We start from the raw sequence: 23,133 nt of genomic DNA on the forward strand, positions 1-23,133 counted from the left end.
CACATTACTCTGATAATAGATTCAAGGTCATACCTTGAATAGATTCAAGGTAATGTATTGGCTAAATGACCATATAGATTGCTATTTTATTCTGCGATTCTAAGCTGAATTACTAGGGCAAAATGTTGAAATAGCATCTGAGCTCCTATAATTTTAAAATATTAGAGCTTTTAAAAATCCTCATGGAATTCACATCGCAATGTGCCTGACACATCAGGTAATGCAATCCTACCTTGGGATGTAACCTGATGGCATCATCACACACAAACACATTCATCATGCTGTCCTACAGGTTCAAAAAGAAGACTGCTTTCTCTCCTAGTGTAACTCACATCCCACTAACTTATCATATTCCTGTTGACTAGAAAGCAGCTGAAATAACTTAATGTGCTTTGAATGTTTAGTCCAAAGTCATGTAAGAAAACATCTGTCACTTACGTTTTTGAGTCCCATAACACACAATAAGGATTCAAAGTACCCTAAAAATAAGCAGAGAAAGAATAAATGTATCTTGAGTACATACATAAAAAACTGAAGGATTATGTGAAATGCAAAAAGAATGGCACATTTCTTATCCTGCAGTAAGATTCTTTAAGGATTCCATCTCTATTTTTTTGCTTTAAAAATTTGCATGTCCTTTCTCATAGGTTTAATGGCCCATTTTATGAAATTTTATTCATGAAAACTTTACGTTTATTCCAAACATCATAACCCATAGTTGTTTTTTTTCTAAATTATAAGTGAAGGCCTCATAAATGACAAGGTACATACTTTGATGATTTCTATTTCATTTTTTCCCCTAAAATAGTAATTGCTGGATTATTTCTTTTAAGAAGCCAAAGTATTTTCAATATCTAATATTTATAATATTTATAATAATTCAATCACAGTGAAACTTTCTGCATTAGGCACACCTGCCACTTCCTCTTCAGCCTCCAGTGGTGCAGCTTCCAAAAGGCAAGACATGGCTGCATTAATTGTCCATTTCCAGAGAGTCTGTAGACTTGCAATATTTTCTTAATCAACAGATCATATTCCTATAAAATCACATCTAATAAAACTATGGGAAAAACATGCTAAATGTTTATTCAGTTTAATCATTATGTAATGAGTAGCCACAATGATCTTCAGCACGACACAATGAGTTTTCCACATTGGATTATCCACCAAGTACCTTCTGTTTTGAAGAGACTAATTGTTGGAATGTTTTTCTTTCTGTCTTTCTGTCACATTCATTGGGCCCTATTTTTCCCGTTGAAACTAATCTAGTAATTCTTCTTCTCTGATGTTGTGAGCTATCCACAGATCCTCTTCTCTTTTCTATTAAACACACTCTGTAGCTTTCAAGTTCTCTCATCCTCCACGACATTCATCTCCTGGAGCACACACTTTAAAGTGTGTCCAGGGAACCCATCCACCTGTGTCCTACCTGCACAGGACAAAGCGGTACTATTGCCTCTGCAATGTAGGTGCCATATGCCTAATAATGCATTCCAACGGTGTATGGGATATTTTGGTAATCTTCCCCTGAGCTTGACAGGTATTATTACTCACTGAAGTCTCTCAGTAGCTTTTTGAATTCTGATTTTGACATCACGTATATTCACTCTTTAACTTTGTGTCACTGCATGATTAAGAAACAAACATGGTATCTATGGACTCATCCAACAAGTCAGTGATAAAAGTGATGAATAGGCCAAGGCAGGTGAAATTTATAGTCCTGAAACAGCCTACTGGCAGCTTCCCGCAGCGGGTCATGCTCCCTCAGAGAACCTGCCCTCGGTCTTGTTTCTAAGTAGATAATCACTGTCGTGTATCTGGCAAAGCAACATCTTTAAAAGTCTAGGCAAGTTCTTTGTGAAACACTGCCTTTCTAAGTGCTGTTCACTGAGTCCATTCTAGAATTCCACTAGGAAAAAGAAACTTAGCTCATTATTCTAAAACTGGTGAAATTTACCCCAACTTTCATTATTCATTTTAATTGGGACATTGACTAACTCCCATATTTTAGCACCATTACCATTCTCCAAAATCCCTCAAAGACCACACCTCTAATGCATCCTTCTTATCAGATGCTCATACCTATAAACTATGCTCTTAGAACATAAAAAAATATTCCCTTCCCTGAAATGGGTTATAGCCTTACAGAGATTGAAGAGGAACACACATGGAATGTTCATGGAATAACAAAAAAAGAGACATGCTCATATAAATGTTACTAGTTGATAATTTACTTTTTAAAGGACAAATTATGGACAGAGCATCATGGCCTGTGTCAGAGAGAGTTCCATGGAATAAATGGGCCCTTTTCTAGTTCTCACAGGAGCCATAGATATGGATGTTCAAGACATGGGGAGGGCGATAGTGTTTCAAATTGGTTTCTTTCTCTGTCCTATGAGACCCGGTCTGGTTTTACCTGAAATCCTCATACAGCTTGTGACTTTCTAAGAAATCCTCAGCAGAGCTACAATGTCGTATAATAAAGTTATGCTATATTTATCTAGGGTTCTCTTCAAAAGAGCTCAGAGCACTTTCTAGAAAGAAAATTATCCCTGGAGTATGACAATGAAGGTCATGTGAGTATACATGTCATGGATACAGACTGTATGCGTAGGTGAGGACCTTGAGATTACAGGTCCTCTACATCGAGTTCACTTCTTCAGTAATGTACGAGTGAGATTAAGTTCAATCTCTATATAAACCAAAGCAGGATACTGATTATAGGATTACTGTTTCATAATTAGAGCTCATAACAGGTTACGACAAAAGATAATAATACTAGAAAAGAAATAGAATATGAACTTAATTGTTTAGATATCACCTTCCATTTTACCCCTCGAAAGACACTAATTTCCACCTTAAAACAAAAGTATAAAGGTGAGAAATGCCTCTTCTACTCTTATCCATGCCTCTGTCAAACCTCAGTTTCACCCACTACCTTCCTCACCCCTCACCCCTTAGATCTCATGATTCTCTCTCTTTCTGTCCTTGTGAAAATTTAGAAACAATCCACATGAGAATTACAGGTTCCAAAACACACCATGCAATCTTGCATTTCACTGTACATTCCGGACCTACACAAAAGACAGGCACCCCTCTGTGAACATTCATTCCAGAACAGTCACCCATACGCGGGCCTATGAGCTGAGGTCAGTTATGGAAACATCTGAAATTTACAAAAATAAGCAGAACAAACAAACTAGAGGAATCTTAGTACCTGGATAGACCTGTCACTTAGAGAATAAGAATGCGAGATGGTAAAGAAAGCAAAACCCAATGATGAATGAATTCTATACATGAAAAAAAAAAACCCAGAAAACCTGGCTAAAGGAAACCACTTGTAAAATATTTGTTATAATTTTCAGATACTTTTCTCAAAGGTACTCTGCTGCAAGATCTGTTATGAGGAATTTACAGAAAATCAATAACAGGAAATGGCAAGTCCGACAGAGAGCGGGAACAAAACGTAATGACAGAAGCAAGAGGCAAATAGGTAGGCTGTGAACCAACTCACAAAAGTGGATTTAAGAAAAGCATGAAACTAAGAAAGCAAAAGCTGTCAGGTAAATGAGTCAAACCGGCTAGAGAAGATTAATTTATAGAGCTGTCAATATAATTGACACTTAAAATATTAAAACTGAATGTATTTGAAAACTTTTGGAAAGAATACGTTGTTCTTGAAAAACATATTTTTGGCCAAAGAACTGTCTCTTGACTCCACTGAAAACAGTATAGTTGAACTTGAGTTAAACATTTGTACTCACCCACTTTTAAGCGTTTAAAAATGTACCATGACCCAAGTTTTCTAATTACCATAGATGTTCTACACAGCACTTTTAGTGCTTTAACAGTCTTTGATATTTTCTTTTACTTCTCTTCTCTGTCTCATCAAGCAAACCATTACTGATCATCCTTGACTGGTGATGGGGTTACATTCTGATAAACCCATTGCAAGTTGAAAATATCATACGTTGACAACGCACTTCATACACCTAAACTACAGAACATAATCGCTTAGCCTAGCCTACCTTAAATGTGCTCGGAACACTTACATCGCCTACATTTGGGCAAAGTCATCTAACACAAGGCCTTTTTTAATAAAAAGCATTGAATATATCATGTAATTTATTGAATACTGTACTGGAAGTGAAAAGCAGAATGGTTGTATGGTTACAGAATGGTCATAAGTATATCAATTGTGCACCCTTGTGGTTGTGTGGCTGACTTGGAGCTGTGGACCACTGCCCAGCATCATATGAGAGTACCCTACTGCATATCTCTAGCCCAGAAAAAGATCAAAATTCAAAATTCTAAGTATGGTTTCCACTGAATGCATATCACATTCCCGCCATCATAAAGTCAAAAAATCGTAAATTGGTGACTGTCTGTGTATCTATTTAACAATACAATACATCACTGGCTTTGTCCATGTATTTTTATAGGTGGTTCTCTCTTTTCCTCTGATCTTCATAACTTTTCTATTTTCTTGTTTGCAGAATAGGGAATTTAGACATCTTTTCTAGCCCTAGCCCTTAACGATTCTAGAATGACATTTATAAATGAATTCCTTTTCTTTTACAAAACTCTCTTCCAAGTCTTTTTTTCCCCTATGGAATATTTTCAAAACATCTCACTATGGTATAGAGAGAAGAAGTCAGAAGAGTGAGCCAGGAAGATGATCAAAACAAGCTCATCCATTCATGCAAAAGTCACTTAGCAAACACCTGTAACATTCCAGACACCTTGGAGGCACTGGGGCTACAGCATTGAACAAAACAAAATCCTTGCCTCATACACTTAGCTATAGTGAAGGGGGCAGGGAGAGAGACAAAAAACATAAAGAAGTAAATATATAATATGCTAGGTGGTAATATGTGTTATGATGAAAAGTAAAATACATGAGTAGGAAAGACTGCGAAGTTGAATGGATTGCAATTTTGTATATTGAAAAGGCTTCACCAATAAGATGATACCTGAACAAATGCCTGAAGGAAGTCATTTACAGAAAAGATAAAAGTCACAATAAACATGAATGCTGAACCAAGTTACTTTAATTTTTCCTTGGTGCTTTCAAGTTCTGAATAAATTCAATTCACATGCTATCTTAATCACACTCTTGCTATCTTCATTATTTTCAAGGCATTTTCTCTGGACCTACTCTTGAATCACCTGGGATGCTGATGAAAAATGTAGGTTCCTTGGCTCCAGGAATTTTGAGATTGGGGCTTAACTTAGGAACATACATTCTAACGACTCCCTCCACTCCTTATAATTTTTAATCGATATCACATTTGTAGAAGCATGGACACACAACAGAAATAACATGGTTACTTCACTCTGCTTTTCTTTACATTTTCGAATGTTTAGTCCTCATATGCCACAGTAAATTCCTAATCTGGAAACCTCTTAACTTTCTTGTACCTTTCATAGTCCTTTTGAAACAGAAAATATCCTCTTGTCTGTAGAGGTAAAGCAAGCTCATAGACAAAGCTTCTAAGGACTTGGAGAAGGCCAGTGACCTCCTTGTCACTCTTTCAACATTTCCAGTGCTCTGAGCAAGATGTTCCAGGGCGAGTCCTTGTGTCACATCTTCCAGTGAATTGCACATTGAGTTCTTGTACGTGGACAGGAGAAAGACTGTTCAACTGAGACTCCAAAGCCTCTCTTCATTTCCAAAACTTTAGATATAAAGGCATTACATTAATAATATCTGGATTTTGCTAAGCTTACCCTTTTTCTATCCCCACTGTTAATTGTATTTCTTATATAACTGCACAAACAGATTTTGGGAATTCCTAAGAACATTTCCAAAATACCTGACCTGACCCACAAAAGACTAATTTATATCCTGCCTATAATTCTACTACTTGAGAAAAGTCACGTTTTAAAATGTTCAGGAATGCATTCTAAGGGAAGTAAGATTCTCGTAGATGTAAATTTTTCCACAGTCAAATCTCTGACAGGCCACGAAAGCTGATCAGTGTGAAAGGGAGCCCTTTCTGGATTATGTCTTCTAACATATAAACATCTTCATAATCCCTGAAAACGTAATACACCATCCAAGGGGATGATGCAGTTGAAAAGATATCATATCACATGCAACTCTACAACAGGAAGACAGTCTGTTGAATGTTCTCCATACCTCTTCTCAAGGTTTTGAGAGTATTTTAGCATTTCTAAGTGATACTTAAAAAGAGTTAAATCTGGGTCTAACTCTCATTTTTTGACGGGGTAGCTGACATATACCTGAAGTCCAAAGAGCCTCATTGAGAATGCAATACTTTTCTTACTTAAAAGGAAATGGAGATATGGAATTTTTCAATTTATTTGCATGAGTTCTACAGAAAGCACCTCATTGAGAACCAGTTAAATCAAGAAGATGGAAAAGGAATAGTTGTCTTTAGCTAAAGCAGAAGAGCATAGAGGCCACTGAAGTGAGGAAGGCAGAGTATGGTTCTATCAAGACAAGTCACGTCTTCCAGGACCTGGCAGCCATTCAGTTAGAACACAAGGGGAGGGCACGTGTGTAATCCAGCTTCTGCTATCTGGTTACTCAGGACCCCAACTTAACCAGATGACACTATTTTTGTGTCTCTAATTTCTTAGATATATCACTAGTCACTGAATGTACATTATTGCCTGACAAATACTTTCTATTTGACATGTGGGAAGTAGTAAAAGTAGAACCACTATCAGAAATTACTTATATGTGCATCCTTCAAAGAAAATCACTGCCTCCACATATGTGTCTTAGAGTGTCTTCCCCATATGTGACTGCATCATTTCCAACAATGGCTATACAAGTCTGGGTGCACCTCTCAAAAAACAAATGGTTTATCTGTGGGTAAAACTCTCCAAGGTTGAAGTGGCAAATAACTTTAATAAATAAACACTCAAATAACTAGATTCCATATAGATATAGCATACAGCTTGTCTTTTCCTTTTATATCCAAGAGGTTGTAACAATGTGTCCTAGGTAGTGCTTTTATGGGGTTGCAGCAGAGACAAGGGCTGGCCAGGCTGTTTTGCACAGTTCCAATCTATCGGCTGCCAGCAGAGAAGTTTTGCTAAATTGCTTCAAGAGCACAACACATCTACAAATATCAGAGTTGCTCCTGGCATCCTCCAGATTTCCCTAATATCCCACCACCACTTTACAATGGCCATTCTCATTGCCTGGTGATTCCTTTAATCAAATTCCTAAAATGTTAGCATGATAATCAGCATGGAAAAATGTAATCTCTAGTTGCTAACTGACTTTCATTGAGTAATATATTATCATTATTGTAGTTTATCTGATTCAAAATGTCACTGTTACTGTATGCATATATATTATTTTCATAATCAAAAAAATAATTTTGCAATGCTCCAATGCAGGGTTATTAGTTTTCTATTGCTGCTGTAACAAATTACCACATACTTAGCAGCATAGAACAACACAGATTTATTATATCACGGTTTCTGTGTGTCATGAGTCTGGTGAGCTTAGCTGGGTTTCTGCTCAAGAAATTCACAAGGCTGGTATCAGAATGTTAGCAGGAATGCAGTCCTTTCTGGATATGGGGATGAATCCACATCTAGGCTCGTTCGGGTCTCAGGAGGATTCAGTTCCTTGTAGTTGTAGGACTGAGGTCCACATATCCTTCCTGGTTGATAACCAGGGGTTATTTTCAGCTTTTAGAGGCTGCCCATATTCCTTGGCTTGTGGCCCTCATCCTTCATCCTCAAAGTCAGCAATGGCAGGGTGAGTCCTTACCTTGCATCTCTCTGACCATAGCCGGGAAAGGCTTTCCAATTTTAATGGATCATGTGATTAAACTGGATCTACTCACATAATCCAGGATAAATGCCCCATCTCAAGGTTCTTACCCTTAATCCCATCTGCAAAGTCCCTTCTGACATGTAATATAATATATTCACAAGTTATGGGGGTTAGGATATGGGCATCTTTGGGGGGCCACATTCTTTTTACCATACAGGGGGTGACAACTTATGCAGTCCAGGGGCCAAATCTGGCTTGCTACCTACTTTGTAAATGATATTTTGTTGTAACAGAGCCACATCCATTTTCATATATTGTCTCTGGTTGCTGTCACACTACAATAGCATAGCTGAGTAGATGAGACAAAGACCATTATAGCTCATATGTCTAACCTGACTCAACTGAAAATGTTTGCTGACCCCTGCTCCAACAATAGCATAATCAGTCTAAAATCTTTTTAAAGAATATCAATGTTGTATTATGAATAAGAATAAACTGAATGTGAAATGTAAGTGGGAAGAATGCTTACTCAAGTTTAGGAATTTAGGATAAAACCAAAAAAAAAAAAAACTGTAGCTAGAGAATAATTTCTATCTCAATTGCAGCCGTTGGCAGCACCATCAATCTACCTGTCTACTTAGCATTTCAAGACTCTCCCATAGAAACTACCAAGGGGGTTTTAAGCAGGAAAAACATCAGAAATCTTTTCCAAATGGACGCAAGCTAGGGTAGAAAAGTAATTTTAAAAGTAAAGGGATATGGGCTTCCCTGGTGGCGCAGTGGTTGAGAGTCTGCCTGCCGATGCAGGGACGCGGGTTCATGCACCGGTCCGGGAGGGTCCCACATGCCACGGAGCAGCTGGGCCCGTGAGCCATGGCCGCTGAGCCTGCGCGTCCGGAGCCTGCGCGTCCGGAGCCTGTGCTCCGCAACGGGAGAGACCACAATAGTGAGAGGCCCGCGTACCGCAAAAAAAAAAAAAAAAAAAAAGTAAAGGGATAAAAACGCCCCTTTGTAGAAATCATAGATGTATAGAATGAACTTCTTTAAGCTTTGCCAAGTGAGTTTTAATTTGCTGGGTTGTTATCAGCCTTTGCTATTCATAAAAATCACTGATGAATGTTGGAATTTCTTTTCATTGTTTTTCATGTTAATGGTAAAAAGCATATTCATCACAGTTTTCCATTGTGTTTTCCACTATGATTTACAAAGGCCATGGCTCATGATTAATTTTAGTTTATACACATAAAACAAACTCCTTAATTTGTTAGATAGATCCTGTTAGTATGCCAGCAAATACAGCAAATAAAACCGCAAGCCCCAATTCCCATGAGATCATTTGTGACTAGGACCAACTTGAGAACTACAAAAAAACCCAGTGGATTTTCCTCAATCCTGAAAGATAGCAGGTTGGTCCTACCTAGACCATGAGAGTTGTTGCTTAGAGGAAGAAATAAAAAGAAAGGCGAAAATAGACTGCAGAGGCTGCAGGCCAGGGTAGTCCAATGTGTCCTTCCACCAGAAATGGAACTACATTTAAGACTTTTTATTTGAAAAAAGTGAATTTCAGGCTTGCAAAGTTGATAGAGCACGACATAACTAAAATGCATTTATTTTCTTACTCTTCTAACTCATCTTTTAACGATAAGGATGTTATATATCTTGGAAATTCACAGCAGGCTCAGATCTGTCAGGACCAAGGCATCCTAATGGTGGGTGTGAGCATGTGTGCATGCGTGTTTGCTTATGTGTGCACATATAGGTGCTTATGCTGCACTTATTTAGGTCCCAATAACAACTTTCAATAAATGTATTAACTTGCCTTGCACATTATGAAACCTAACAATATTGATAAGTATAAATGTCACACTGAAGAAACCTTAAGTAATATGAAAAACAAAATTCTTTTTCTCAGAAAAGCAAATTTGGTATTTCCTATAATCAAGCAATTGCTATGCCCAAGCACTAAGGACCACAAACTCAGACTCTACAGATTATAAAAATAAAGCCATGAGCCTAGAAAACTGAACTAAGAATACTATCTTACTCTTTAATGACTTAGGAACTGGTTAAAACTGCAAATGGCTTTGCTGAATACAATTTGAAATTTCAAGTTTTCTTGTTCCATTACCTATTCCTACCAGTTCCCAAGGGCCTTATTACACTTAACATACTTTAAATGTTATTTATTTAAAAGCTTTTTTAAAAAGAACATGTTTTGTTTAAATAATGTTAACAGGCTTTTCCCTAGACTCATTATAACTATTAATTTCCTTTCTTCATTTTTTTTGCACATGGTGTATACAACAGATATAATTTGCAAGTCATTATTCTCTTCTGAGCTTAGAAAAGTGCAGCAGATACATTTGCTATAAGAAAATAGGTGAAAGTAGACAGTCTTGATATAAGCAAGATGTCATATCTAAAATAGCTCAACTTTGAAGGCAATACCAATGATAATACATCTGTATCTACATAGTTATAGTGACATTTCAGCTTGTTCTAATCAATTTTAATTTTCATGTTTAAGATACATCTTTTCTTCACATTTTAGTGAAGACTATTATATGTCAGCATAGGCTCTTTTGACTATCTCTTCAATGAAAATAAACTAAAATCAGAGCATACTTTACAAGACACTCAATAAACCAGTCATATATTCCTTCTCTCAGTGTACATTAAAGTCCTCAACAAAATCTAATCTGCATGGTAAGTATGAATATCAATACAACAAGCACTGGAAATTTTAAACAGTAGAACGTGAAGGACTGTAGGTGTGGTAAGACAATGGTGTGGGAGGTATCTATAAAGTGGAGGGAAGGGACTTCCCTGGCTGTCCAGTGGTTAAGACTCCGCCTTCCAATGCAGGGGCTGCGGGTTCTATCCCTGGTCGGGGAGCTAAGATCCTACATGCCTCGCAGCCAAAACACCAAAACATAAAACAGAAGCAATATTGTAACAAATCCAATAAAAACTTTAAAAAGCGAAGTGGAGGAAAGAAATGAGGGATGGAGGAGCCCAAAGGATCTCCACCATGTGCCTGGGAATCAGGGCGGCCTCTGAGGACAGGCACAGGTGGGTGCTGTTCCTGACACAGGACGGACGCGGGTGGGAGCACCTCGAGGCATTTTCTTCTCCAGACTAAACTTTTCTTCTTCTCCCTCAGACCCTTTGTGTAACGGATTTGTCTATATTCTCTTAAATCTAGGCCTTCCAGAGTAGAGTATTGTTTTAGGAATCTGGTCAACTCACTCACTCAAAGTACTGAAAGAATTAATTCTAAGTGACTTGCGGTAATCATCTCACCATTCTTATATTCTGACTTTCATTGCCACTCCTGAGTGTAGCTGGTGCTTCATAAAATTTATTGACCATACACTCTGGTTTCCATATGTAGAAAATAAATTTTTTCTACATGATTTATCTCTTTTGAAATTGGGCTGACAACATATGCCCCCAGAAAAGTTTGACTCAAAGCTTAAATCTGTTCATTTCAAATAGTTCTCTTGAATTGAAATAATGAGATTGTTTTATCAATGCTATTTTTAAGGTTACTCTTTCTTCAGCTTATGAAAAAAAATGCCATTTAATTAACATGTTCTTTAAATTCTCAATAGTGATTTTATCTCTATTTAGGAAAGTTTTGTAAATGTTCATTTACAGAATTGTGACATTCTGACATTGCATTGCTTTTCCAGTAAGCAATTCAGGGAATTATTATCTCTTACTGTGTTTCACCAATGCTTATAACTGGATAGACATTACCATTATAAACAATATATACAAACAAATATGTAAATAAATATTTTATAATACATGTTGAAGGTACACAGTTCCTTATTCAAACATTATGTTAAAAGTATCTCCTAGCTTTCAGTGCAGTGATGAGATTAGGGTCATTAAAGGTAGGAGGAGGTAGATATAACAGAAATAAAATACATTGTCAAAGTTAGACAGAACCCATATGGTCATATTTTGGAAAAACTGGGAAAAGGCCAAATAGTTTAAGTATCAATCATGATGTTTAAAAGTTACTGCTGAGAGATTTGAGATTTTCATTAAACAATCTAGGAAGTTGGAACACCTTTGTAAAAAGTGGTTTATATGGAAGATAATTGTCATTTTTTAATAAAATGAAGCGGAGTTTTTTAAAATCAGCAATTATAAAATACTGGAGATGTACAGGTTTTGTAAACTAAAAGATGTGAGAATCAATTTCATCATGTCATTCACTAACTATATGAACTAGGGAAAATCACAATCATTTTGTGCTTTCCATAATTGTATGCAAAGGTCAAGTTCATAGAAACTTTGCAAGGGATTAAAAAAAAAGCTATGTATATGCAACATATGAGACAGTTTAACACAGGAGTTGTAAAAGTATAATTAAGAAAGTCTTAATAGGAATCACTTTCCTTGCCCCTTAAATCAATGATTTAGGTATTTAAGGTGGATGCATAAAGGATAAGTAGATATTTTAAATTTCTACATAAGGCCTGAACAAGGTCTAAAGAATTTCAGTTGCAGGTGGATGGATTTAACAGAGGGTTCTTGTCATTCTGGATGGAAGAGCTGGATTTGAATCACTGGAGCACCCAAACAGTTACAAGGAGGCTCCTCTGATCCTGGGTGTAGCACCAGGGTGTAGCACTTTAAAAAGCTGCTTCACTGACTCTCCTACCCTGGGGTACCCTGAAGGACATCACTGCCCTTTGCTTTATGCCGGTAGCTTCTGTTGCTGCACGTATCTTAAATCTGTGTGTTTACATGGCAGTCTTCCTCACCATGTGGCAAGACTGGTTCTTTCATCTTGATCTCCCCCACTTCTTAGCTTAGAGCCCCATAAAGATGTGGGCACTGACAAATTATTAACTATTATCCTGGAGAAATTGAAGAGAGTTTTATCATGAACCAAAGCATAGGATAATGTGTCATTTTGTTTTTATATAATACATATCTTCATAACAAATTAATTCGTTTGCAACTCTAAAGAGTTTAGAAAATGTGTTCTGGTCTTATAAGTCAAAAGAAGGACTGTTAACCTTTAAAAGGTAAATTCTACAAGCAACTCAATGCCAAGTGGATGATACTTACATTAGCCAAATGAGCTAGTTCTATCTCCAGGAATGAATCAGTTGTCTTGGGTTCAGGCCTTATGGTGACCACGATGATTTTGGAATTAACGACAGTATAATTTCTGAAACAGAATAATTATGATTAAAATGAGACAGGATTGATGATGAATATTAATTCCCACTGTTCAATACATGTTGTGATGATATTTTTAATAAATGTATCCTAAGCAAAGACATAGAAACATCGCTCAAATAGATTTAAAACATGATACTGAACTACTATTCATGGAAAGATACAGTTGATTTTTTGTTATAAATATACCCGATCTGGAACTAGAAAACTTTAGGGGGAGAAAGCTATTGCTGACTGTTACCATTTTAAAGGCAGGAAAGATGGAAAAGCAATAGCGCTAACAATTACTTAAATCTGATTCACCTGCAAGACAGGTGGATCATGAATTCAAACCTTCAGGCAATCTTTAAATGAATATAATCCATTCATCTCAAGGTGGATCTAACAGTTTGGTTTTCCAAGAGACCAAATATTCTTCTTGCAAAGTGCTGTCTTGGTGTTTGTTTTTAGACTATCCCAAAATTCGTTAAGATGAATGATTAGAAAGTGGTGTAGAATGAAAACAAGTAGAATTTAAATATCAATAAACTTTGTTGCTAATTACTGACCATCATTCATTTCAACAATAGAGATATACAGGCCACTTCTTTATCTCAACATGCTAGATGTAAAGAACACATTTGCATTTGGAAATATCTCACCAGTACAGTTCATTCACAAAGAAGTTTTAAATATAATCATATTTACAAGCTCCAAAAAAAATTATCCCTAAATATAAACATGTAAAGTGGAACCAGCTCTTTCTTGCATATACAGGTTTTCATCCAACATATATAAAATGCTATACACCTCCTGTAATATAGAGATTTAAAGATTTTATTGTATTTTAGTTATTTGAAGAAATATATATACATATATATGTATATATATATGTATATATATATATTCATCCTTCCTTTTTACTATTCTGAGGAATTTATAACAGGTAACAAGACAAAGTAACTTAACTTTTTTCCTCTTTTTTGTTGTTTAAGGTATTATTTATAGGTAATAAAATTCATCAACTTTAAGTGGACAGTTTAAAGCTTTTGGTAACTGTATGCTACAATGCAAGCACCACCAAATCCAGACAGACAACCCTCCACAGTTTCCTTGAGCCCCTTTGCACTTGATCCCCACATCCCTCCCCATGATTCCAGGAAACCATGGGCATGTTGTCACTATAATTATGTCACTATAATTATATGATTAATTATATAGAATCATACACTACATAGACTTTTGTGTTTGACTTAATCACTCAGCATAATGTTTTTGAGATTTATCAGTCCTGTTTCTCTTTATAGCTGAGTAGTATTTCATGACATTGAATTTGTGATCTATTCATCAGTTAAGTAAGCAACGTTTAGGTTGCTTCTGAGTTTTAGCTTTTATGATTTTTAGCAGCTATTCATATTTGCCTATCATGAATAATTGGTATACATACATTTTGGATGGACATATATTTTCATGTCTTGAGTAAATAACTATGAGTGGAATTGCTTGCTCATGTGGTAAAAGCATGTTTAATTTTATAAGTTACTGCCATACAGTTTTCTAAAATGGCTGTGTCATCAAAGTCATATAATTCTAATATCATAGAACCTCACATTCTTTGTGAAAATGTTTTCTCTAATGGGCTGATCTTTGCCACAAAATTTCACCAGAAAAAAATGCCAACTATGCCACACTTGGAGAATATTTAGTAGCAGAGGAACTATAAACATATTCTGAGTGGGATAATATTTTTTAACCATATATTTAGTAATGTCAAATAACAAATTCTAAAACACTCAGGAAGTTTCATGGTACCCAGCCTAACAGAAAGATAGTAAAAAACAACAAAGTATAAATTTGTTTTCAGTATTCTTTAGGAGGAAGGTGGTTGTAAACAGGGAAAGTTGGTTGACTGTTATTTATTTCATTTAATACTAAATGAGTTGGGCTTCCCTGGTGGCGCAGTGGTTAAGAATCTCCCTGCCAGTGCAAGGGAACCAGGTTTGAGCCCTGGTCAGGGAAGATCCCACATTGCTGCAGAGCAACAAACCCATGTGCCACAACTAATGAGCCTGCTCTCTAGATCCCGCAAGCCACAACTACCAGATCCCATGCGCCTAGAGCCCATGCTCCGCAACAAGAGAAGACACCACAGTGAGAAGCGTGTGCACCATAACAAAGAGTAGCCCCTGCTCATTGCAACTAGAGAAAGCTCGCACCCAACAATGAAGACCAAATGCAGCCAAAATAAATAAATAAAATAAATAAATTTATTAAAGAAAAATACTAAATGAGTCAACTGAAGGTAAGGGGTATTGAGAAGGATATGGAAGTAAGCTCTAAATGCCAAGCTTCCTCTGCAAACTCACTCTTCCCTGTTTCTCTGTGAGCAAAAGTAATCGGGATCATGTGAGAATAGATGGGATTAACTGTGAGGTGATACCAGTTGATTAATTATGTTAACAGATCTGACAGGATTCCCAGAAAATGACAAGATATATATATATATATATATATATAAAACTTGGAGTTGGGGACAAAATTAATCTGTCACCACCAAAAAAATTTATGGCTATTTCTCCCAAAGAAGAGTCCTAGGAGGCTTCCCTGGTGGCGCAGTGGTTGAGAGTCCGCCTGCCGATGCAGGGGACACGGGTTTGTGCCCCGGTCCGGGAAGATCCCACATGCCGTGAAGCGGCTGGGCCCGTGAGCCATGGCCACTGAGCCTGTGCCTCCGGAGCCTGTGCTCCGTAACGGGAGAGGCCACAACAGTGAGAGGCCCGCATGCCGCAAAAAAAAAAAAAAAAAGAAGAGTCCTAGGACACAGATGTAAGTTCCTTTTTCAGAAATGAATACCTTTGAGTTCAAGTTTGGTTATCTGAAACAAAAATATTTCCACGTCACACAAACCCAATCTGCCCCCTTATTCTGGTCCTGTTTATAATCCCATTTCCCTGCAATAAATAAAACCAAATGCTAATTTATAAACTGCTAATTTTAACAAATTTTAGTTAAATTTGATCCTATACAGGTATTTTATATTATTTTAGAAGTTGTATACTGATTTACTGGAAAATACAGATGTGGGTATTCCAAACAGGAGTTTATAACGTGTCAAGATATTTATGAAGTTCTTCTTGTGTGTTTGGGCTTGTGGGTATTTTAGCCCTAGGAAACTGGATGGTGGAGATCCAAGCGGCTTAGATAAGCAGGCTTCTGTATAGTATTTACTCTGTGGCAGGTTCACCAGCTACCTAATCAGCCTGGTGGAGAAGGTTCCTAGAAGATGAAATCTGCCTTATGGCTTTTGCTAAATATGCGTGTGGGGAGTGGAGGGAGAGGGCATGTGTGTATACATATATTAACTCATTTAGACTACATCTGAGAAGGGATGTGTGTCAATATATTTATGCATATGGATGTGCTTATAACATTATGTGAGTCCCCTCCCACCTTGAGTTACTACCGTGTACTAGATCTACCCCACACCCATTAATGCTATATATGTCTCCTTCCACAGATTATAGTTCAAGGAGGGCAAGATTTTTATCTAGCATTTATGTATCCTCATTTACATTATGCATGGCACATTTTAGGGCTAACATATATTTGAATGACTTATTAAATACCACATAATAAACAAAAATATTAAGCTTTTGGCCAATGTGATTTAAAATATGTCAATATCACAGTATCCAAATATTTAATGAAGGAAAAATAAGCAAATTTACATTATGCAGTGGCTCCCTTTTAAAAAAGTGTACAGTGTACAAAATTTCCTTAATTTATTCCATCAATTTATTCTAATTTGCATAAGTGAATACCTGGCTCCTCATGTGCCATGTCAGGCTTTGTGATCTACTAATGCTTCCTGGCTGGGTTCACATTTGTATTCACTGCTAGAAAAGCAGATCTTACAGCCAAATGGATTTCATGACTAAAGTAATAAAGATCTTTCTTGTCCTTGAGATTAGCAGTAGTCAGTATCTAAAACATTTTAAAATGTGTAGAGTTCTTTATTCAAAGAAGGCTCAAGTTATTCTTCACAATTTATACAAAGGCTTAAGGTGTTTAAGGTACATGAATCATATCTTAAAGAGAGTAAAAAAGTGACTATAAAATGCAATGCAACTGTTTGAAGAGACTCACTTTAGGTATAGGCCATACATAGGCTGAAAGTGAAAGATCTAAAATGATACTCCATACAAATGGTAACCAAAAGAGAGCAGGGATGGACATATTTGTATCAGACAGAATAGACTTTAAGCAAAAACTGTAATAAAAGACAAAGAAGAACGTTATATAATGATAAAAGGGTCAATTCACCAGGAAGATATAACAATTATAAATATATGTAGCTAACAGCAGAGCACCCAAAAATATGAAGCAAACATTGGCAGAACTGAAGGGAGAAATAGACAGTAACACAATAATATTAAACTATTTCAATACAATACCCTGCTTTAATAATGGATAGATCTATCAGATAGTAGATCCATACGGAAACAGAGGACTTGAACAACACTATAGATCAATTGTACGTAACAGATATATACAGAACACTCCATCCAACAGTAGCTGAATATACATTCTTCTCAAGTGGATACAGAGAATTTTCCAGAATAGATCACAGGTGAGGCACAAAAAAAAGTCTTAACAAATTTAAGACAACTGGAATCATACCAAGTAACTTTTCTGAACACAGTGGAATAAAACTAGAAATCAAAGGCAAAAGGAAAACTGGAAAACTCACAAATATGTGAAAATTAAACAACACACTCTTGAACAACTAGTGGGTTAAAAAATAGATCACAAGGGAAATTAGAAAATATCTTGAGACAAATGAAAACACAACATGCCAAAACTTATGGGATGCAGCAAAAGCAGTACTGAAACAAAAATATATAGGGGTAAATGCCTCCTTTTAAAGAGAAGAAAGATCTCAAATCAATGACTTAACTTTACACCTCACAGAACTAGAATAAAAACAAACTGAACCCAAAGTTAGCTGAAGGAAGAAAATAATAAAGATTAGAGCAGAGATAAATGACATAGAGAACAGGAAAACATAGAAAACATCACCCAACTAAGAGTTGTTTGAGAAAAAAAAAAAGATGACAAACTCTTAGCTAGAGTAACTACTAAAATAAGCAGGAAAACTCAACAAAAATCAGAATTCAAGGTGGGACATTGCCACTGATGCCACAGAAATAAAAGGATCATTAGAGACTACTATGAACAATTATATGACAACAAACTGAATAACTTAGAAGAAGCAGATAAATTCCTATAAACATACAACCTACCAAGATGGATTCATGAAGAAGTTTAAAAATCTAAGCAGACCTATAACTAGGAAGGACATTAAATCAGTAATCAAAAGCCTCTTGACAAAAAGAAAAAAAAAAAAAGCCCAGGACCAGATGGCTTCACTGAATAATTCCACTGAACATTTAAAGAAGAATTAAAACCAATTATTCTCAAACTCTTCCAAAACATTAAAGAGGAGAGTATATTTTCAAACGTATTTTATAAGGCCAGCATTACCCTGATACCAAGATCAGACAAAGATGCCTCAAGAAATGAAAACACAGGGTAATATTGATATTGAATATTGATGCAAAAATTCTAAACAAAATACAAAACCAAATTCAACAACACATTAAAAAGATCAAATACATGATCAAGAAGAATTTATCACTGGGATGCATGGTTGGTGCAACATAAGAAAATCAGTCAGTGTAAAACACCATTATTAACAGAATGAAGAACAAAAACCACATGATCATCTCAATTGATGCAGAAAAAGCATCTGAAAATTTTCAACATTCTCTCATGATAAAAATTTTCAACCAGTTAGGTATAGAAGGAATGTACCTCAACGTAATAAAGGCTATGAAAAACCCACAGCTAACATCATACTCAATGGTGAAAAACTGAAAATGTTTACTGTAAGATGAGGAACAAAGCAAGGATGTCATCTATTTCCACTTCTATTCAACATAAACCTGGAATTCTTAACAATTAGGGGATGCCTAGTAGCCTAACAATCAGGCAAGAAAGAGAAATAAAAGGCAACCAAATTGGAAAGCAAAAACCAAAATCATCTCTTTTAGTAGATGGAATGATCTTACATGTAGAAAACCCTAAAGATTCCACAAAAACCCTTTTAGAACTAATAAACAATGTGGAAGAGTTACAAGATATAACATTGACACACAAAAATCAGTTGCATTTCTATATACTAACAATGAATAATCCAAAAAGGAAATTAAGAAAACAATCCTATTTACAACAGCATTAAAGAGAATAAAATACTTAGGAATAAACTTAACTAAGAAAGTGAAGAACTTCACACTGAAAACCTGAAAATATTGTTGAAATAAATAAAAGAAGACACAAACAAATGGAAAGACATCCTATCTTCACGAACTGGAAGACTTAATATTGTTCAAATTTCCATAATACCCAAAGCAATCTACAGATCAATGCAATCCATATCAAAATACCAATGACTTTTTTGCAGGAATAGACAAAAAAAATCCTAAAATTCATACGGAATCTGAAAGGACCCTGAAGAGTCAAAATGATCTTTAAAAAGAATACGAAAGCTGGAGGTCTCATACTTCCTGATTTCAAAACATGTTACAAAACTACAGTAGGTCAAAACCATATGGTACTTGCATAAAGACAGAGACTGATTGAATAGAATAGAGAGCCCAGAAATAAACCCTCACATATATGGTCAAATTATCTTTAACAGGGTTGCCAAGGCTACCCAGTGAGGAAAGGATAATCTCTTGAAAAAATGCTGCTGGTAAAACATCCCATGTTTTCAGTATCCACATGCAAAAGAATGGAGTTGGACATTTACATTGCACCATATACCAAAATTAACTTAACGTGGGTTAAAGATCTAAACATAAGATTTGAAACAATAAAACTCTTAGAATCAAACATAAGAGAAGAGCTTCATGACATTGAATTTAGCAATGATTTCTTTGATATGACACCAAAAGTACAGGCAACAAAAGGTAAAATAGACATATGGTACAACATCAAACTTAAAAACAGTAAAGAAAACAACTGACAGAGTGAAAAGGCAATCTATGTAATAAGACAGAATATTTATAAGCCATATATAGAATAAAGAGTTAATATTGGGAATATATAAAGAAATACTAAAATTCCACAATAAAACCAAACAAATTAAAAAGATTAAAGATAAATTTTTAAAAGGTTAAAAAAGAGACAAGAGACTTAGATATCTCTCTGAAGATTATATACAAAAGGCCAATAATATATGAGAAAACACCCGACATCACTAATCATCATGGAAATGCAGGTGAAAATCACAAGGAAATATTCCTTTACATCCCTTAGGATGGCCAGGATCAAAAAAACCAGAAAATAACATGTTGATAAGGTTGTGGAGAAACCAGAAGGCTTCTGCACTGTGGTGGGAATATAAAATGGTGAAGCTGCTATGGAAAGCAGTAGGCAGAGTCTTCAAAAAATCAAAAATATAGTTACCATATGATCTAGAAATCCCAATCCTAGGTATATATGCTAAAAAAATGAATTCAGGGGACTTCCCTGGTGGCACAGTGGTTAAGAATCTGCCTGCCTAATCCAGGGGACCCGGGTTCGGCCCTGGTCCAGGAAGATGCCACATGCCGCGGAACAACTAAACCCGAGCTCCACAACTACTGAGCCTGCGCTCTGGAGCCCATGTGCCACAACTACTGAGCCCATGTGCCCAAACTCCTGAAGCCTACGTGCCTAGAACCCATGATTCACAACAAAGAGAAGCCACTGAAATGAGAAGCCTGCACACCGCAACTAAGAGCAGCCCCTGCTCACTACAACTAGAGAAAGCCCACACACAGCAACGAAGACCCAATGCAGCCAATAAATAATTAAATAAATAAATAAATTTATTTATTTATTTATTTTAAAAAAATGAACTGAGTACTTCATCAATGTCACTGAGCTAAATACATTTACTTTTAAAACTAAAATTACCCTATGGCTGCTACAACTAAGGTTGGGTTAACTTAGAACTTTGAAAACTAACAAGAATTTCAACTACTGCAGCCCAGAGTGCTGTAGTCCCCCCTGCATGGACAGGACAAGTGCAGAGAGCTTGGAGGAGGGGGCCTTGAGCACCTGCGTGAGAGTGGCCTGGCGGCAGATGGCGAGGAAGATTTGACTGCAGAACAACTCAGTGACAGCAGCACAGCCGAAAACACAGACCTTCAGTGACAAAGACACGGAGCAGAGGTGCTCCCCAGATACGGCCCCAAATCATCAAAGTCCTTGCCCTCTTTTTTCCAATGTCCAGCAAAATGGAATTACCTATAAGAAAGCTTATGCCTGGGCTAATACGGCTGTGTGGCTGACAGGGACTTGGTGCTCTGGCTGGGTGTCAGGTCTGAGTCTCTGAGGTGGGAGAGCTGAGTTCAGGACACTGAACAACCAGAGACCTCCCGACCCCACATAATATCATTCAGAGAGAGTTCTCCCAGAGAACTCCCAAAAGGGAGTGGCAGGACATATTTAAAGTGATGAAAAGGAAAAACCTACAACCAAGAATACTCTACCCAGCAAGGATCTCAATCAGATTCAATGGAGAAGTTTAAACATTTACAGAAAAGAAAAGCTTAAGAGAATTCAGCCCCACCAAACCAGTTTTACAAGAAATGCTCAAGGAACTTCTGTAGGCAGGAAAGACAAGAGAAGGAAAAGATCTACAATAAAAAAACCCCAACAATTAAGAAAATGGTAATAGGAACATACATATTGATAACTACCTTAAATGTAAATGGATTAAATGCTCCAACCAAAAGACATAGACTGGTTGAATGGATACAAAAATAAGACCCATATATACGCTGTCTACAAGAGACCCACTTCAGACATAGGGACACATACAGATGGATAGAAAGGGGATGGAAAAAAATATTCCATGCAAACGGAAATCAAAAGAGAGCTGTTGTAGCAATTCTCATATCAGACAAAATAGGTTTAAAATAAAGACTACTAAAGAGACAAAGAAGAACACTACATAAGGCTGAAGGGATCAAACCAAGAAGATCTAACAATTGTAAATATTTATGCACAAAACATAGGAGCACTTCAATATATAAGGCAAATGCTAATAGCCATAAAATGGGAAATTGACAGGAACACAATCATAGTAGGGGACTTTAACACCCCACTTTCATCAATGGACAGAACATCCAAAATGAAAATAAAGAAGGAAACACAAGCTTTAAATTAAACAAATGTACTTAATTGATATTTATAGGACATTCCATCAAAACACAACAGAATACACTTTCTTCACAAGTGATCATGAAATATTCTCCAGGACAGATCATATCTTGGGTCATAAATCAAGCCTTGGTAAATTTAAGAAAATTGAGATCATATCAAGTATCTTTTCTGACCACAATGCTAAGAGACTAGATATTGATTACAGGAAAAAATCTGTAAAAAATAAAAACACATGGAGGCTAAACAATACACTACTAAATCACCAAGAGATCACAGAAGAAATCAAAGAGGAAATCAAAAAATACCTACAAACAAATGACAATGAAAAAACAACCCAAAACCTATGGGATGCAGCAAAAGCAGTTCTAAGAGGAAAGTTTATAGCAATGCAATCCTACCTCAAGAAACAAGAAACATCTCAAATAAACAACCTAACCTTACACCTAAAGCAATTAGAGAAAGAAGAACCAAAAAAACCCAAAGTTAGCAGAAGGATAGAAAGCATAAAGATCAGGTCAGAAATAAATGAAAAAGAAATGAAGGAAACAATAGTAATGGTCAGTAAAACTAAACCCTGGTTCTTTGAGAAGATACACAAAATTTAAACCATTAGCCAGACTCATCAAGAAAAAAAGGGAAAAAACTCAAATCAACAGAATTAGAAATGAAAAAGGAGAAGTAACAACTGACACTGCCAATATACAAAGGATCATGAAAGATTACTACAGATAACTATATGCCAAAAAAATTGACAACCTGAAAGAAATGGACAAATTGTTAGAAAAGCACAACCTTCCGATACCACACCAGGAAGAAATAGAAATATAAACAGATCAATCACAAACACTGAAATTGAAACTGTGATTAAAAATCTTCCAACAAACAAAAGCCCAAGACCAGATGGTTTCACA

At 36.2% G+C, this 23,133-nt stretch overlaps 1 protein-coding gene across 1 annotated transcript in view; it reads right to left on the reverse strand.

The window, feature by feature from the left end:
- The window catches only part of ADGRB3 (adhesion G protein-coupled receptor B3), a gene marked incomplete at both ends in the record, with an annotated part of 785,802 nt that overhangs the window by 323,778 nt on the left and 438,891 nt on the right, over positions 1–23,133 (reverse strand). Inside the window, 2 exons of the mRNA XM_082855783.1 lie at positions 439–479; positions 12,854–12,956. Coding sequence (XP_082711909.1) covers positions 439–479; positions 12,854–12,956 — 144 coding nt within the window. The remainder of the gene's footprint in view (positions 1–438; positions 480–12,853; positions 12,957–23,133) is intronic.

Source organism: Leucopleurus acutus (genome assembly GCF_964270905.1).
Source record: "Leucopleurus acutus genome assembly, chromosome: 15".
Taxonomy (NCBI): domain Eukaryota; kingdom Metazoa; phylum Chordata; class Mammalia; order Artiodactyla; family Delphinidae; genus Leucopleurus; species Leucopleurus acutus.